Genomic DNA, 19,736 nt, shown 5'->3' on the forward strand with positions numbered 1-19,736 from the left:
ACTTATTTTGTTGAAGCTTTATATTGACTTTGTCCTCCTCCTATGCAGATTTATAGTGTGTTCAATTCACTAGCCATGACAAATTTCATCTTAAGATCTCATCAAATTAGTGGGTAGTTCTGAAAAGCACTATTAAAGCAGACATTTAAGTCTTTATAAAGTCAGTAATAAGTGAAAAACAATCAGACATGTACGGCATATTATCATTTACCATTGCAATCTTCAGGAAAAAATATCAATATGCAATAATTGGGCAGTAACAACGGTACTTGGCTTCTCACCTGAGAAACTTCTGTGTGGCATGTGTGCATTCCCAAGACAAATTGGCACGGCAAATGTCCCATTTGTGTTCTCACTAGCAGTAAACAGAAGATCAGTTCGTCCAGCAAAGTAAAGTAGTCTGTGGATGACAAGAACACATCTTGATAAATACCACTAGCACACATTTATTTATTCAAAATCAGTAAACAGCACAGATTCCTGTTAGTTGATCTTGATCTCCAAAGAATACAGCATTGTTTACTTTACAATCTGAAGGTATGAAAACAATTATTTTTTCCCACTCAATTTAAGATTCAAGTCCACTCCATGTTCTTGTTAGGAAACAAAAAATGCAAAATCAAACAGAACTGTCAAAATTTTATCACAGTTGGAAATAGAATGTGAAAGTAATGGTACTTTAAATTCTTAGGTTTTCACAAAACAGCGGCAATGGCCACAACCCCATCTTGCAAATTAGACAAAATAACATTGTCATCACCCCACAAGTCTTATAATAACCTGCACACGAGGCTCCTCTAAATATCATGTTATGGCAGGAAATCAGAACAAGGAGCTCGTATTTTGGGTTCAATTTATTGTCATGCTGTTATAACTTGGTAGTGACATTTAGCGGGGAAGATGATGAGGTTGCTCTGTTATCTACTAAAAACATGACTTTTCATAACATTTTTAACTAAAATCCAATTTGAGATATATGAGGTGAAGGACATCCTTGCATAATCATTCATATGGTAGTTTTTGTGAAACATTATTCTGATCTGCCTTAGTTGATATCTACTAACCTGTGGGCTGCAATGACGGCTATTGCAGCCACACGGAACCGTAAGAGTAGACCCTGCCTGGCCCGCCCGCCACCCCTCGGGGCTCCGATGCTGCCGTTCTCCATCGACAGGGTCTGCACTAGCTCCCTCGCTTGACGCTTGAAGCTGTCCATGCTGCAGATTCGCCTCTCCAGGACATGCCTCTGCGCGGCCAGACGGCCGATGCGCGCGTAGGCTGGGAGCAGCGCGCCACTGAGCAGAGCGCAGGCGGTGAGTAGGGATGCGTTCTCGGACCGGACATCCACCAGGGTAGCCGTGACCTGACTGACCTGAGTCTCCAGCTCTTGCCTGGCCGTGCCGTCGTGTCTGGCTTTGCTCATAGCCTCTTCTGCCAGCAGTTTTGATTTCTTGTCACACAGAACGCAGAGGAGAGGAAAAAAAGGACCAAGCTTTAAATTTACCTCGGCCATCTGAAGTTTGATAACACAGGCCCAATTCAAAAACATTCTGAATCTGAATGAGATCTCTGGACTTTGCTATTACAAAGAGCTGTTGTCTTTAAGACAAGTACTCTCCTCCCCCTTCAATAACTAACAAATATGGCCATTTTAAGAGTTATGCTGATCTAACTAAACAAACATGGATGTATCCTAATGTATTTCTGCTGATGATATGAATGTATCAATCAGCTTGGTCAGTAAAACATTACATTCATATATATATATGTATTTTTTTTCTTTTCTTTTATTTGGCGGGGGGATGCTACCAAACAGAAAATAGTGGAAACGTGAGAAAGAAACATTCATATTATCTCCCCACACTAAATTTTCATGCCGACAACATATTCAGTTCTTATCATCCCTTTGAAGCCACAATACACAAATTTCACCTTTGATTTCACATGGAGGTCCTCCATTTTCTTCTGGAAGCGATGCTCAATCTCTGTCTTCTGGCGACCCCAGTCTGCCTCCCTCTGTTGGCCAGTCTGGGCCAGTTTCTCGAGGGCTGCCCTGTGGTGCTCCTCCACCTTGAGGAGCTGCTCCTTCTTGGCTCTCAGCTCACTCTGGAGGGCGGTCACCTGAAAGAAACATGAATTCACAGTGCTAATTTCATACTCCTTGCCATCACTCTTGACTGAATATCCTACCATCAACATGCCTCAGCTGCATTAGGAATGTACAGTCAACCTGCCAGTGCAGTTGAATCAGTCCATCACTGAGTTGGGAAGAGCAGTGAAATGGCACTTTTGCTACAGATGAGAGCCTCCTTGTCACAGAAAAATGTCTCCTTGTTTTAGATGGATGTATTGTTGTGACAGATAAATGACTCCTTATTATGGGTGAATGTATTCTTGTTACAAATGAATGCATACTTGTTAAAGGGGATGGCTAGTTACTGATCAGTGGGAATCAGTGGGAATGCTGGGGGATGATTGTTCCAATCCTTGTGGGATTCATTTAAGAGTACACTATATATCTATTGTTGTGTGAAAATTATTTGCTTCAGAATGGTCTCATATTCAAGTAATGTGCAGTTTAATGTTTCCAGGTTAGCGTGCCTGGTCAGTGACGGGGCAATAATCTGCACATTACTTGAATATGAGACCGTTCTGAAGCAAATAATTTTCACACAACAGTAGATATATAATGCACTCTTAAATGAATCCCCCCAGGATTGGAACAATCATCCCTCAGCATTCCCACTGATTCCCACTGATCGGTTACTAGCCATCCCCTTTAAGGAGAGGAGAGAATATTGAGATATAAGAAGAGTACTGTCACCTTCTCAGCAGCCTTGCCAAGGCTGGACATGAGCTGTGTGACCTCCTCCTGCACTGCCACGCTCAACTCCTGCCAGCTAAAGCCAGGGGCGCCCTCTTTGTCCAGCTGCTGCTCCTGCATGACAACGCGGCCAGCCAAGAGGCGCTGGTATATGCTGTGAAGGTACAGACTTCGCCTCTGGGAGGGGAGAGTTACAAAGAGTCACACTCGTGGGTTAACCCACTGAGGACGGGCTGATTTTGCTACAACACGCATTTCCCATAGACACCTGCCCAAGTATACTCGGGACTCGTCCTCAACGGGTTAAGGTCCACAATGATCTGATCTACCACAGGTTGCCTCATCAATGTTAATACTGCTATCCCAGAGTGCCCTGCCACTATTACCTCACCAGCATTGCCTGGTTCTCATTGTCAGACTAGTATTGCAAGATAGTACATTTTGTCCGAGGATGGGTGCATTGGGCAGGAATTGAATTTGGGGTCTCCTGGGCCAGCATTTTATTCAATACTTTATTAAAAAAAAATCAACTTATTCAATCATTTTGCTTGGCTAAGTAGTTTGCTTATTTTGCATTCAAGACATTTCTTAGATCTTTACTTATACAGACAACAACTAGAGTAAAAAAGAATGAATAAATAAAGGCAAAACATAGTTCTCATATGCATGCAGAAAATGTTGATATTGCTCTAAAACCTACACATATGCTTAAAGATGTGTGAAATAATACTGTGATAACATAAGTTCAATTGGGAAGCAATGAAAATGCAAAATATTACCCGAAAGGTAATTAAATCCAGAAATATTGCAATCTCAGAGCATACCCGATCGTAGTTGGTACGCAATGTTGTATAACTGATTACTATATAATTGATCACATCAACTGGATATCACGCCACAGCAGCATCTAATGTGCAAAAGGTGAATCACATGCTGCTTCTTGGCTGCATGCAAACTGTTGAAATAAGGATGCATTCTACCTGGAGCCAGTAAAGAAGAGATGGAGGAAGAGGAAAAAGAAGAAGGGGGAAAAATGGAAGACCAAGAAGAGGAGGACTGTTTGTCCCTTCAGTATCAGCTTACCTCCTGTTCATCCTCCAGTATTGACAGCTGTCTAAGAAACTCCCCGGCCATGTTGTCTGCCTTACTCTTCTCACTCTCCTGCCCCTGCTCCGACTTCTGCAGCCGGACCGTCAGTCTGGACAGTGCCGTCTCCTTCTCGCCAACTTGACCCCTGACCTTTTCCAGCTCCTGAACGGTCTTGGACAACTTGCCTTGCAAGTCCTTTATGGCAAATCAGAACGTACATAAGGAAAATCTTATACAGGAGCAGAATCTTTATTACTTTTTGTCAACATTCTGATTGCAACTTTCATGAACTATATCACTTCTCGCCGACTTGACCCCTGACCTTTTCCAGCTCCTGAACGGTCTTGGACAACTTGCCTTGCAAGTTCTTTATGGCAAAGCAGAACACATCCATGGAAAATGTATGGGAGCAAAATCTTTTAAGACCCGGTAGCATTGGGATACCATGAAGTGGGAAGGCTGGCCCACCTTGGATATATCAGAGAATGCCCATAACAAATTGTGTATAGCTTCATCACTGATCTCTGTGTAAGTACGCACATAGTCCAAGAATCTCCACTGGAGTCGGCCATTACCAAAGAGCATCTGCTTCAATGCACATTATTCGCTGACTTGAATTATTTGAATGGTGCAGGGCTGGCGCAGCGTTTTCAAAAGTGTGAGGGCCCACTTCCGGGTTTCATGAGCTAACAAGCAAAAAAAAAAACCCAACAACAACACACGTCGGCTCATCTCTTCTGCCCATCCACTTCCGGGTTTCTTCAGCTGACAAGCAAAAAAAAAAAAAAAAAAGGTCTTCACTGCCATACTTCAAGATCTCTATCTATTTCTATTTTAGTGCCACTTACGTACTTCCGGATTAAAAAAAAGTGTGGGGGCCCATAGTGATGACACCTTATGTATTCCTTTGTATGGTGCACAAAAAGTGTGGGGGCCCGAGCCCCCACGGCCCCCACGGCTGCGATGGCCATGTGGTGGTTTTCAAATGTACCCTGGTGGGCAGCAAATGAATCAGGCCACCCATGAATCCCTGCACTACCAAGTCTTTAACATATTTTGTCAAGACTCTGCTCCAAATTTTCACAAGCATTATCACTAGAATTGCTACCAATAATCTCACTCTGGACATAGCTCCCTATTTTACCATTAAAAAAAAAAAAAATAAATAAAAGAAACCCTTGTCAACACATAAATGCATCCAACACAATAAAAGCAGGATGACCAGTTCAAGCAATGAAGTTTTACAACAACACCAAAGAAAACTACACAGAACAGAAACAGCAAAGTTTGCTGCAACAATATTCATGATATCACCCTTCCAAAGCATCCAAAATAAAAGTAGAGCCACACAAGTGTTTTGACTGGGATCAGGATATTGCTCAGAATCTAAAGGGTCAAATTTACCTTCACCATGTGATCTCTAGTAATGGTGACCTCCCTGTAGTGTTCACACTCGTTGGCAAGTTTTTCGTGCAGCGTACTCATCCGCCTCAGCTACAGGAACAGAATGAAATTTGAAAAAGACAGAACAAGGACATGTATATATAACTTTATTCTGAGATGGAGAATGCAAGGCAAGATATTTCTACCACTTGCTAAAAAAAAGGGCAATTTGGCAGAGGCCTCATCCTTGGTTATCACGCAAGTGCCTATTCATGTTACTTGCCCTTCGGTGAATTTTAGTTGCCCTGTACATGGGAAATTAAAGCAATGAGAAAGAAATGCCTCATTATGAATAATAAATGTCATATTTTCTATGAACACTGTCAGACCTGTTGCAACAGCAGTAAATTCATGATCATGTTACAACATTGCATTGACAGAACTGTCCTCAATTTGCTCTTCACTGATTTTATACAAAACTTAAGTATTCTAGGCAAATTATAAATAAATCACGAATACAAACTTTGGGGATATTTTGCATGTTTTTACTATTATGTGATTTGTTCCATGTACAGTACCACCACGTGAAGTGGTCTTGTAAAACTCGGACACCAAATGTCTCTAGTCTATCATGCCATTTCATCACTTTCTCTTCATAACAATGAAGTCTCATATCAATGCCTACAGTCTATTACCAAATCACCACCATCATCATCATCATCATCATCAACATCATCAACATCATCATCCTTAACTCGATCACCACAATATCCACACCATAACCACTCTGCTAACAACCATCTTTTTCATATTGACTCCACTGGACTCAACACAAACATAACTGCCATCATGCTTTGAATTATAATCACCAGCATTAACACAATCATCACCATTATCATTTCATCATCATCATCATCATCATCATCATCATGATCATCATCATCATTATCCTCCTCCTCCTCCTCATCATCATCATCATCATCATCATTATCCTCCTCCTCCTCCTCCTCATCATCATCATCATTACCCTCCTCCTCCTCATCATCATCATCATTATCCTCCTCCTCCTCCTCATCATCATCATCATCATCATCCTCATCATCCTCATCATCATCTTCATCATCATCACAACACACCATCACCATAACATTGTACCTCCTGGGATGTCTCGTCCAGTCTTCTCTGGTAGTCAGTCAGGGTGTGTCTTAGGGTCTCCAGCACCGCTGATGGGGAGAGGTCCAGCATCCCTCCAGTGCTCCCGGCCCCGGACACCTCATCCCCCGCCCTCCTCTTTCCCTTTCCCTTGGTCTTCCTCTTCGGCCGGATGTTGCCCTCCCCGAGGACGTGAAAGTTTGTGAGGAGGAGCTCGAGCTCGCGCATGCAGCCACCATAGGTCTCCTCGAGGTAGATCTGTCTCTTCTTGGCCTGGAGACAGTGCGATACATCATCAATGATGAAATCACGTAAAACTGACTTTTCTTTTGTGGATATTACTCTGCACACACATATATAAATATGCAACAGGGCGGCATACCTCTGTAGATAAGAAAACAAACAAATTGTTGCCGAGTAAAAAAAACAAAAACAAACAAACAAACACTCACACACATTTTGAAGGCAAAAAAACAACACAAATTTTGGTTAAACAATCGAAAAAAAATATGCACATACTGAGCATATCAATTTATTATGTTTCAGAAAACAACAAAATATTTTGCATTTACAAATAATATTTTCTCATTATTTTTTTAAATAAAGGAAAGCATACTAAATATTGCAAAACATACAAGTTGATAACCCTAGTGCAATTCTGCCCCTCCCCTGCCCCCCCCCCCCCCCAAACACACACACTTTGTTTCCACAAATGAGAAGTGAGCACATCTAACAAACACATATTTTGTTGTAGCTCTCTGTACACGAGATCACATTAATCAATCAGTATAAAACAGACTCAGCCTGGGATTGGATATAAACCTGCCATCTACTGCTTAACCCAACAGAGGTACATGTACTATCAACAGAAGTAACAATAAACTTCATACTCCCATTCACTAATAAAAGCATAAAATGCTGCTGCACACATTACTGATACAATATACCCTGTGCACAGACCTTAGATAATTCCTCCTTCAGGCCATTGAAGTAATGAAAGCATAAACTGCACGCATCACTGATTACCCTGCACACAGACCTTAGATAATTCCTCCTTCAGGCCATTGAAGTAATGAAAGCATAAACTGCACACATCACTGATATGTACCCTGCACACAGACCTTAGATAATTCCTCTTTCAGGCCATTGAAGTTCTTCTGGTAGAGTTCTATCTGGGTCGTGGTTCCCGTCAGCACCTCTCGTTTCTGCTCCATCTCAGCCGAGAGCAGATCCTTGGTGGCAGCATTCTCTTCATTCACTCTAACGAGAAAAAAAAAAATCAATGAAAACAAAGAAAAAAAAGGTGCCTAAACTGCTTGCAGGCCTCAGCATCATTGACAGGTGACACAAGTACAGCTGTGCTAGGCACACAGCAATGCTGATCTTTTTAGTTTCTTTATTTCACCAAAGCAAGGAACATATTAAACACAAATACTACATCAATATTCAGATACAATTACAAACATATCAGTAAGACAGTGAAAAGGAAAAAAAATTAAAAAATTGATTGACAATTATACGTACATAGGTTAACAGTTATGCTATGGTAGGTAGCAGCCAGAAAGGAGATGTCCCTTGTTTTTAGCTGACCTAAAATTATTCATTCAATTTCAATTATCTATAATGTGTTCAAATGGAAGTAAAACGTAAGAACAGGACAAGACAAGGACAAAACAAAACACGCAATGACAAATAACAAAATACAGGATGTCTCGAAACATAAGGGATAAAAGATTATACTCTTGACCTCAATGAGTTTGGCTGTAATTATAGAGGAGAACTTCTTTATAACCAGATTTCAACGTATTCAAAGAGTTAGCATTACGAATTGCACAGGGGAGAGAATTCCACAGGGTAGGACCACTGTAAATGACAGATCGTTGATAAAAAGAAGTACAAGATAGAGGTAGGTGAAAATCATTCGCGGATCACGTGCTATAATTATGAATTCGATTATTTATTATTACTCTTCACAATATGCTATCATCGAGTGGGCAAAATTGGATTGGATTAAACGGCTCCTTTGAAAAGCACTATTTAAACATTCACATTTAAAGAAAAGCAGAAGTAACTTACTGTGAATTATTAGTGCAATGCTTTCCAAACTTGACGACACTCAGAAAGCTAACATAAAGTAGCAAGGACTTATCCGACTATAGCTCTCTTTTCTCACCAATGCTGTGTCGTCTTTAAAGAAACAACAAACTAGTCATAGCGTGATAAAATGAAGCAGAAAATGCTCCCTTGCATTCATACATAACTCTTCAAATTTGATGTCAAGCTAAAAGCATGCTTAAAATGACCCCTTCCCCAAAAAAAGATAAATAAATCACTTTCTGTCTTCTCTTTCATAAATGTTGTTTTCTATCAGTGTCAAGAAGATGAAGACATAAAGCTGATAGACAAGAAGACATATCTGACTCAACCCCCATTGGTCAGGTTGTTATAGTGAAATTACTGCTACACGGTGGATAAAAACACTAAATTTGGATAGATAATCCCTCAGGACCTGCTCATTGATATTAGAGTTGGAGCCCTGGAATTCTTTTTTTTTCCATGGTATTAACGCTGAATTTCTTTTTCCAAAAAATTTTCCATGCATGAAAACTTCTCGTGAGGAGTCAAGATTCGCAAGAGCAAAATGAGTGCGATTCTACACAATGCATTGAATGCTAGTGGCAATTTGCGGAGGCTTCATGTTGCGAAATAGGCTGTCGGCTCAAGTTCGCGAAAGTATGCTGCAAAAGCAACACTGCATTTATGTATCTGAGGGAGTATAGTAACCAAAAAGAGGTTCAGATTTGTTATATGGTTTTTGTTTTTTTCGAGGAACTGGAAAACATGAACCCAATCTTGAATTCCATGATCAACAAAGCATTTGAAACATGGAGGTGGTTGAATTAATTGCCAATTTATAAAAAGAACAAGGAAAAGTAGAAATTACGCGGTGCGTAATATATGTCCCCGCCGGAAGTAGCATTTTGTAGCAAAATGTGCAATATAGGTAAAAAATCAAGGTCAAAGGTCAAAGAAGTCAAAGGTCAAAATTCTGTGTAGAAGTTTTGAAGCCCTCACCTAGTGCCATCACATAAAGCAAATGGAATCGAAATTGGGTTAGAAATGGCGAAGGAGTAGCATTTTGTAGCCAATGTACAATATAGGTAAAAAATCAAGGTCAAAGGTCAAAGAAGACAAAGGTCAAAATTCTGTGTAGAAGTTTTGAAGCCCTCACCTAGTGCTATCACATAAAGCAAACGGAATCGAAATCGGGTTAGAAATGGCGAAGGAGTAGCATTTTGTAGCAAAATGCACAATATAGGTCAAAAATCAAGGTCAAAGGTCAAAGAAGTCAAAGGTCAAAATTCTGTGTAGAAGTTTTGAAGCCCTCAACTAGTGCCATCATATAAAGCAAACGGAATCGAAATCGGGTTAGAAATGGCGAAGGAGTAGCATTTTGTAGCAAAATGTACAATATAGGTCAAAGGTCAAGGTCAAAGGTCACAACTGAAATTCTGTGTAGAAGTTTTAAAGCTCCCATGTAGTGCTATCATATAAAGCAAACAGAATCAAAATTGGCTCATAAATGACAGAGAAGTAGCAAATTGAACATTTTGATCACACACGGACGCACACACGCACGGACGCACGGACGGACGCACGGACGGACGGACGGACGGACGTACGGAGCCCGTTTCATAGTCCCCTGCTCGAACTCGTTCGGCGGGACAAAAATGCTGTTGAGGTGTCTGTCTGGTGTGATGTACTATTACCAGTTCAGAGTGGAAAGAGGCTTGGCAACGTTGTCTAATGTTGGGGGAGAGACAGTGGGGGAGGAGAGATCACTGACCATTGAACACCCACCCCCCTCAAACATAATGACCTAATTTTTCATTTTTCATAACTTTGGTGTTTGTGATCTTACCAGGGTATTGTGGCGCCAGGTTGGATACATATTCAGACAGAGACCTTAATTCTACAACAGGCCAAGGTGTGACACACCTCACTCAATTCCATGTCACCAATGACAGTTTCTATTAGCCACGGCGTTCATACAAACAGAAATTTTGGCACTGAAGGTGTATATTAAACAAACTCATCATATCCGCCTTTTGCTCCAAAGAGTCACACAAATAGGCTTTGGCTCAAATGCGAGGAACAAATAATTTTCATCACCTGGCAGGGAAGGAAAGTTTAAGGTCATAATGTCAAATGACTCAGCATTTATGAGCATTTTTCCTTTGCTACATCTTGAGAGTGGCTCCTATTGAAAACTTGCTGTTTACGTTTTTGTCTGAATTCCACATTGTAACTGCAGTCTAACTGACTGCATTTCTGTTGCTTTTGAGTCTCAGCCACATCGAACGAATAAAAAGTTTGCAATGGCACTTTACATAGCATAGGAGGGATTATCACTGAGAGACCAATATCAATTCATTTTTACTGTTTTTCATATGTCATCGACGACAAAGTCTGGCCTTGAAAAAAGTACGACAAAGACATACGTTTCCTTCGTTATATGATCAGCAGCCATCAAAATTCATCTGGCTGCAAATTGTGGCTACAAACATACCTATACACAAGCACATATGAACACACAGCACATACACAGATACATATGACTGTAGAATAATCCATACAAATGTATGTACGTATAATGCCTCAATGTGTTATAGAATACTCGTCTACTGATACGCAGACTACTTGCGGTGTGTTTTGCCTTTCCGACGTGGAAAGATATACACACATCATGGCACCTGATGTTGCGCCTGTCTATATACGTCTGCGGCTTGTCAGACAGCAGCATATAGGCTGTCGATAGACGGCCATGACTTACTATATGGCCACTAACTCAACTCTCCATGAACTTTGTTAAAAGGCCTTGAGGATTTACAACTGTGACGGGACGGTGCTACATGCACACGCTTTGCTCTGAAGGTTGGAGCTCGCAAAAAGTCTGATTCAGTTTAGACAGAGATAGGGTTTAGAATACCATCACCAACAAGAAAACTACCAGCACTATCTAGCAAGTAAACTCTCTACAGAGCACACAGTGGTATTTTATCACACACTTTTATTGTTTCCAAACAAAACTGAGTGATGAACAGAATCTTGCAAGGGAATGTGACTAGCCTCAGCTGCAAAAGTGTTCAAGGGGAACAGAGATTTTAACCACTCTGATTTTTCTGCAGAGAAACGAGCCAATCAGCACTATGCATTTCAAAATTTAAAGCAAAGACAGGTGGTAACTCTGTCCAGATTTACCACCCCTCTCAATTTCAATGGATCACATCTGGTAACAGTACCTTTTTAACCTTTCCTTGGCAAGAGCATGTTCCCTTTTCTCTTCTTGGTATGCTGACTCCAGTTCCCTGCAAAATTGACATAAAAAGTGTTATCATTTAAAAAAAAAAAGAATAAAACAGTATGAATTGTATTTAATACTCCTGAGGCAAAACCGTATTATTTCAGATACTGTACATGTTGCAAGAGAAAATGCTGCCTCCATGAGAATGTTGGAAATTATGTTTCATAAAGGACTAAACAAAAAGCATATTTTCCATTTTGTTTACCACCAAAAACTTTCATTCTTAAGAACATACAGATGCATGTTTAGTTTTTTTTCTCCATTTTTTTAACATCAAAGCTTGAAGAGAATGATGCTGGGAGATGATCAGTCCAACAAGCATTGCTAACTATTCAGCATTTACTAAATCAGGAAATTCCATGCTCTAATCAGACCTGCGCAGCAAATTTAGGATTCAGAGAATATTTACCACCAGCTCAATGGTTCAGCTAAGAATAGAGACATTTCAAGTTCATTCATTCTTACCTTCCATTTAGTGGGGGCACTGTGGCATAGCGGATAAGACTCTCAACTCCCAATCGGAGGACCCGAGTTTGAATCCAGCCCAATGCTTATGTTCTTGAACAAGATGTTTTTATATACAATGTCCCTCCTGACCCAGGTGTATAAATGGGTACCTGGCTATGCTACCGTAATAATAATGGCAAGGCCCTTTGGTAGAACAATGTCAACACTTAAGAGGCAACCCTGAGTAAAGAAGACCATATCATTATTATACTATATCATTATCATTATTCGCAGATGAATCATGAGCAATGAGTTATCCTTTTCTCCAAGCTAACTGTCAAACCTTCAACTTGAACATGAAATTTTTCTATGCATACTTATCAAGACTTATTAACATATTCCCCATCCTGTGCTGTCAAGAGTCTTGCAGCATTTGTATTCCTATCTTCCATTTACAGCTAATTTAAGACATTTCCTGTATGCTAGTAATAGCTCACCTGATCTGCTTGCTCAGTGTCTCGATATTGTAGACAGCTTGCTCCCTGGCAGACTTCTCAACACTGAGGGCTCCCTCCAAATCACGCTTCTGACACTGCAAAGGGACAAAAGTCAATAGGTGATCAAAAGCTCTAAATATTATCTATGGGTGTCTCTGAATATACATGCTAGGAGTGAGAAATTCACCAATATTCATTGTTTGTTTGATTCAAATTATTATTTCCCAAAATCTTTTTTTTAAATCAATCCAATTATGAAACACACACCCATACGCACAAAATTTCTTCATGCAAATGAAAGCTTTGTATGAAGCACTGTAACTAATTATGTGGCTATTCAGTAACTTTGTAGAACTTAAAATGTTAAATACGATAATGATAATCTTCAACTTTGTCTGATTTTGTCAAAATACTCACTACTCACTCAGCTATAATGGCTCTTGTTTCATTGCTTTAATCACAATAACTAGTGATTGGAAAAATTCTTAAGGATTATTGGCACTCCTATTCTGGATTTTACTTTTGTTGTTCATGAAGTAATGCATGTGATTTTTTGATTTTTTGATTTTTTTTTTTTGGTGAAAATTTCAGTCAAATGTCAAATTCTGCAGATCTCGCTCTCTACTTATGATACTATTTTGTTTGGTTTGTTTGTTTGTTTTTTGTTTGTTTTTGTCCAAATGTGGATAAATAAACTGAAGAAACTTACCTGTACAATTTCAAAATTAAATTTAGATTCTGTGTGTGCCGCTCTCTCCTTTTCTATCCTCTCCTGTAATTCTCGGATTTCTTCTTTGGCAGCCTGCGAGAAAAGAAAGAGAGAGAGAAAAAAAAAAGTTTTGTGAAGGTGGCAATCTAGGATTCAGAACTTGACTCTCTCCTGGATGGAGAGAGTAATATTACACAATCAGAATGATTCATTTGATACATGCATATACGCATAATAATTATGTACAAATTATGAGTGGTTTTGCTGAGATACTTATATGATATTCATCAGGCTACTACATAAAACAAATTATGTATGAATACACAGAGAGACAGACAGACAGACAGACAGACAGACAGGAAAATGCCACAGTGATCAGAAAACATTATTTCCATCACCTCTCTGAGTGAAATATGATAACACTCAAAGGGACAATCGACTTTTGAAATATGATAGGACTAAAGGAATAAAAGACTGATCAGAAAGATAGAAATCTACTTTGGCTGACCATGATTTCTCTCTTTGCGGCCTCCTCTCTCTCGGCACTGAGCTGGAGATCCTGAAGCTTCTGCCTGACCGTCTGTGTCTGGGTGTCTCTCTCGATGCGCAGCTCCGAGATCTTCTCCTGGGCATCAGCGTACAAGCTGCACATCAAAGGGAAGGGGCGGGGAGTGAACAGTGGGAACAGTGATATGTCTGAAGATTTTATTCATTTTGCTTAAGATGAATAAACGTCCATTATCAACAAAATGCGGAAAGGCAACTACCAATCACTTCCCCAAATCTGAACATATATTCATCAATCAAACACAATACAATTACTAAAATAGATAATTTGCCCGTCTTATGTGTTGTAAATTTTGCCATTGTTCAACCCTAGCATCTTCTGTTGCCTACTTGAAGACAACAGCACAATTCAAGGAACCTCAAGAATGCAAAGAAATGAGAAAAGTTCCTGAAATTCTTCAACTCCTGCACAACGTTCAAGAAGACAACTTATGCAGGGGCACGTAAAGTTCCTGGTTTCTGCACTAAAATGATAGTGCATGAAACAATCAATGATCAGCAATGGAGGGAAGTGTGCTCTATGTGCAGTCTATTATTGTATATGGCGAATATTTCGCGAGGTTTTGATTTTCGCGAATTTCGCGAGTTGGGTGCTATTCGCGAAATAAAAGACACGCGAAAATATTGACTCTGATCCCGGATGTGAATGTGACGTACACGTGTACACTTTTCCGTTCAGTACAGGACTCCACGATCGCGAATTTAACCACTCGCGAAATTGTTGGGAATTCCCGATTCGCGAAAATTTAGACTCACAAAATATATAGCGTACACAGTAATCCTTTTCCTCCAAGATCCTGAAATCTTCACTGACTTTACACAGTACCGCCCCGGCTATTGAAACAGTGGATTACTGGTAAGTCAATCCCTTTTGATTTTACTTATGATGCATTTATAACACAATTGTACACCCAGACTAGTGACACCAAGAAATCGCATTTTCAGTTTGTGACTTTGTACACCCATGAACATGAGTACACAGAGCATAGCCTGTAAGTGGCAGCACACACATGGTTTCAAAACATTTCTATGCTAAGGTGACCTGACTCTTAAAGAGATGCTCCTCCCTGACTCACCTCTCCTGCTCATGGAAGACCTGTTCAATCTCCTCCTTGGCTGTCTGGAGGACATCTCTCTCAGCTAAGATGCTGGCGACCTGCTTTTCCTGGATATAAAGAAGACAAGAACAACACCAACAAAAGGGTGATGAGCTCAGAGCACACCAGGGGCCTGCTGCATAAAACTATTCACTTGAGAAAAAAAAAATCAGGTTGATTTTTAACAGAGTTTTTCCTGTTAAAGTCAATGGCAACATCATACTAACCTGAGTTTTCAGTTCTTACCAGAGTATTTCTCAGGTTGAATGTTTCATGCAACAGGCCCCAAATTTCTAGTTACATTCATTTGTCTGTTGTCTTTGCACACAAATGTTTTCTCTCTCTGTCTAAAGAAAAAGAAAAAAAGACTTTTAATGGTCTAAGACTTAAATGCTGTATGCGGTTTATCATGTGAGATTTCATTTGGGGGTAAGCTGTATTCCTCAATATGTCAGACCTCGAAGATGAACTCAAAATGATGGCTCCATCCAGTGATGGCTGCTGTACAAAGCAAGAGAGAATTGGTTTTGCACACAACAGGCTGAAAAGTGTATTGTTTGTCCACATTTGGTATCAAAATGTTCAAAATGACAGTATACCCTTATCTCCTAGAAAGTATGGAAACCAGAGGGTTAGGCAAGGAAAACAGAATTATGAATGATACACAAACTACACACATACTTTTTGTATGCAAACCACCAAACAGAATATGACCTCCCCTCCCAAATAAAAAAGAAGGAATATTGCCAAAAATACCAATTGTAATATTCTCTTAATATTTTGTCAGCCTACACAGGTGTATGTAACATACAAACTAGGCAAAATATGAGAATTACTCTGAAGCTATGCATCTCACACCAGAAGAAGAACCTGCCGGCTGCCCTGTTACCATGGAGACGTCCTCACCTTTTCATCCAGCTGCCTCTGGTGCTTGTTTCTCAGCTGCACCATCTCCCGCTCCTGGAGGCTGGCCTGGCTCTGGAGTGACTGGATCTGACTGCTCAGGGAGGATAGTTTCTCTGAAGGAGAGGGCAGGATGGACCGCCCATGATGGAAGGATTAGAAATGAGGTTAGGCATCTCATACAGAATATCTGACAATGTATCATATATTTTAAAAGGAAAATATATACTTTTCTTTCATTTTTTTAACATGCATAACTAGGTCACAAAGATGCACAAGTTTCATGGCCTTCACTAATGACCATCTTTACATTGCTAGAGAGAGAGAAAAGCACACACTAACAAATTAACATTTCATTGCAACTGACTGGCCGAGTATGTAATTTCTTTTGTCATGGCTACTACTAAACACTAATTATTTCAGTGCTTATTTACATTGATGTAGGCAATTTGTGAATCAGTTGCAGTAAAAACAACTCGACGGAAGAATTACTGTAAAACTCGGTATTTTCGCGTCATGAAATTTTCGCGAATTGGAGCCGACGGCCTTTTTCGCAGCATGACATTTTCGCGAGTTGCCTCTAACATTCAATGCATACAGTGTAGACAAGAACTTTCATGTGCACTTCAATTTCGTGAATCTTGGCTCTCGCGAAATTTGCGAAATTAAAATGGCTGTCGGTTGGAAGCTCGGTAGTCTAGTAGATAAGACTCTTGTCTGGTGATCAAGAGGTCTTGGGTTTGAATCCTGCCCGAGTATGTATGCCCATGATTTCTTTGTCATGGCTACTACTAAACACTGATTATCTATGTCAATGTATTTGTAAATCAGTTACAATGAAAACAATTTGATGCAAGAATTTTATCAATTTGAAAAATTAATACTTACCAAATAGATGATAAGGTGACATACACAAAATCATTTACAAATTTAGCATATAAAAATTAAACTTCAATGGTACTTATTAAGCATTTCCTTTTTTTTTTTGGGGGGGGGGGGAGAGGGGGTCAATTCTGTGAAATACCATTGGGCAAGATAGAACATTACTTTCCCCAAAACCATAGCAAAACATTCATGCACAAACCTTAACTGAAAATCAAATGAATCAAACTTAAAATGGTATGGGGAGACATGCAGAAATGGAAAAGCTTAAAGGATTGCATTTCCTTCACATAAAACTCTTAACCAATAAAGTTCATGGGGAAGGACCAAAACAATTACAAACATGTTCAAGATTTCATGATCAATTCAGCTAGTTAGCACAAGTACTTTCTTGTAATTACAACTGCTTAAAATGCATTAAAAGAGAAAAATACAGCAAAAATCACAGCAGCTGGTTCCATTGCTAAGGCCCCTAAAAAAAAAAAACTGCAGGTGGGACAGTGGAATGACGTCAGTGTTAAAGCTCACAGTCAACCGTTTATCTCATTGACAAATCTCGTCAGGGAGAGAGGCAGGAAACACGTATGAGCCAATTATGCCGCTCCCACGTCGTACAGCAGAAGGATCCAATGAGTAATCCCTAATACATTCGTGAAGTGTGCCATTACTCTGGCAGCAGGGAACAATAAGACAAGCAATTTGTCACCATCGCTACACACACTGCCATATCAACACTAAAGCTCTGACTAGAGGTACACTGAACGCCACCATGTACGCCTTCACAATCTATTGGCATACTTCCAGAGAACTTGAGGAGCTTTCCACACGGGCTAATGAACAATTTCCGCGCATTGGGAATGCTGTATGCTCTCTACGATCCTCTTTCACAAGCTTAAAAGCTCACTGCAACCAAATAATTAAAAAAAACCAAAAGAAGCAGAAAAAAAAGGAAACAAGAGATTCATATAACTAAGGATCTAAACATAGATCACCCTGGTGAACTGGAGATGAAAAAGTAATATCTGATTTAATGCAGAACTCATGCAAATGTAATCCACAAAACACCTCCCCCACCCCCCCCCCCCCCCCCCAGCCCATTTTGGTCTCCATTTTCCTTAAAATTGATCACTGCTATGCCATGACATTTACTACCAAATACCTTGACTCAGATCAATAAAACTTCTAAAATCGCACATTTACACTGTATGATATAAATATCATTCTGTAATTGCAGGCTACCCTACAGAGTGAGCATGTAGAATCATTGGTACTCCAGCATCTTGCAGAGATTGTCGGTCAATCACCATGACTGAAACTCACCGCTCTGCGACGTAATGATGCCCTTCAGCTGTTCCTCTTTCTCCGACGACCCAATCTTCTCCCGGCTCGCCGAATTGCGCGCCAACGCCAGCTCGTACTCGATGTTCTGTCGGTGCGCCTCGCCCTTCTCCACTTCTGCACGCAGCCTGGCGACCTGGGCTTGGAGTTCCGAGTTCTAGTCAATTGTGCATTGAAACACAGCAGAAACTGAATTTGAAGTTTAGCATGGCCAAGAGACTGTACATGATTTTTTTTTTTTTTCTTGGGAGGGGGGGGGGGGGGTTGCCTTTCAGTAGGATAAAACAAACATTTTCACTAAAGAAAATGTTATTGCAATACTTCATTTCGAGGAAGAAGTCACAAAGTTAAGCAATTTATTAAAACTAATATCATAAAGAGTGAGGTAATTCAAAAATTTTCATTTAACAGCAAGCATACATAGTTCAAAACCATTTAAAGATGGGGACAGTTTAATACACAGAATGCATTAATGCTAGAGTCCCTAATTGACTTCTGGTTCAACTTTTCATCCCTTTCACCTCTGTAATTACATAAAAATCATGATTCAATCATAATTTTTATACATGATATGTTTATCCTCTCTACTAAACAGTAATACATCTGGACATTCCTTGCTGAAGGTATGGTAAGAATTATCATGTTTTCAGTCAATGTACTGTGACCATTGACCTTGATCATTTGATGATTAACTTTCCAGTGATTGAGAATGCAGAAGAAACACATCCAATTCTCATAAGCACTCATCTGTGAGGAAAAACGCTGTGCAGGGCTGAAAGAAAAAATTGACCAATCATAACATTGTACTATGTTTGTTTGTTTGTTGGTTTTTCATTCGGGGAAAAATATGACATTAACCGGGAATATCCATGTGTGAATCTGATCAATTCTACTGCAAGGCCACTGGAGCTGTCATTGGGCCATTGTAGCAAACACAATTATTCAAGAAGCATTACTTGTACTTTCAGGGTGTTCAGACGAAAAAAAAAAATTATACTGGAACGGTAATAGCTATACCAAAACGTATATACATAACAGCATGCGCAGTTGGAAACTGCACATGGTTTCCAGAATGGTTGAGATTAGCGTCTACACGGTCTGTCAACTATACAAATCTTCTTTATACATCGTTCCTTTGTCAAGTTTTGGTATAAACTAGCTTGCGTCTGAACAGGGGTTTTTTCACAAAGCTATGACCACAGGCAGATTGATCTTGACATGAGTTAACCAGCTCCTACAGATCATTGTGGACATGGCACGAAGTGCAAACCGAAAACAGTTCAAAATGGGGCGACAACCTCAAATGCACTTATGTGGTTGAACCAGGGCTGGCAATGTGTTGTGTAATCGACGAGGACACCTCAGCTCATTTTGGGGCTTTGTCACGATTCTGACATTGACGGCTCTGTCAGAACTCCACGCAGACAGGCGATACACCGCACTGGGTTGCCAAACCCTCGCAGCTGATCCGTTCTTGTCTCCC

General features: G+C 40.1%; 1 protein-coding gene across 1 annotated transcript in view; it reads right to left on the bottom strand.

The window, feature by feature from the left end:
- Positions 1-19,736, bottom strand: part of LOC139727564 (coiled-coil domain-containing protein 171-like) — a 40,786-nt gene that overhangs the window by 11,320 nt on the left and 9,730 nt on the right. Inside the window, exons 4-18 of the mRNA XM_071638546.1 lie at positions 18,236-18,410; positions 16,037-16,149; positions 15,110-15,198; positions 13,975-14,110; positions 13,467-13,559; positions 12,758-12,852; positions 11,752-11,817; positions 7,570-7,708; positions 6,452-6,721; positions 5,318-5,407; positions 3,908-4,108; positions 2,825-3,001; positions 1,933-2,121; positions 1,065-1,450; positions 282-400 (exon numbers count right to left, since the gene is read on the bottom strand). Coding sequence (XP_071494647.1) covers positions 282-400; positions 1,065-1,450; positions 1,933-2,121; positions 2,825-3,001; positions 3,908-4,108; positions 5,318-5,407; positions 6,452-6,721; positions 7,570-7,708; positions 11,752-11,817; positions 12,758-12,852; positions 13,467-13,559; positions 13,975-14,110; positions 15,110-15,198; positions 16,037-16,149; positions 18,236-18,410 — 2,338 coding nt within the window. The remainder of the gene's footprint in view (positions 1-281; positions 401-1,064; positions 1,451-1,932; positions 2,122-2,824; positions 3,002-3,907; positions 4,109-5,317; positions 5,408-6,451; positions 6,722-7,569; positions 7,709-11,751; positions 11,818-12,757; positions 12,853-13,466; positions 13,560-13,974; positions 14,111-15,109; positions 15,199-16,036; positions 16,150-18,235; positions 18,411-19,736) is intronic.

Source organism: Diadema antillarum, unplaced genomic scaffold (genome assembly GCF_040938485.1).
Source record: "Diadema antillarum isolate AM-2024a unplaced genomic scaffold, OU_Dant_1.0 seq00000136_RagTag, whole genome shotgun sequence".
Classification (NCBI taxonomy): domain Eukaryota; kingdom Metazoa; phylum Echinodermata; class Echinoidea; order Diadematoida; family Diadematidae; genus Diadema; species Diadema antillarum.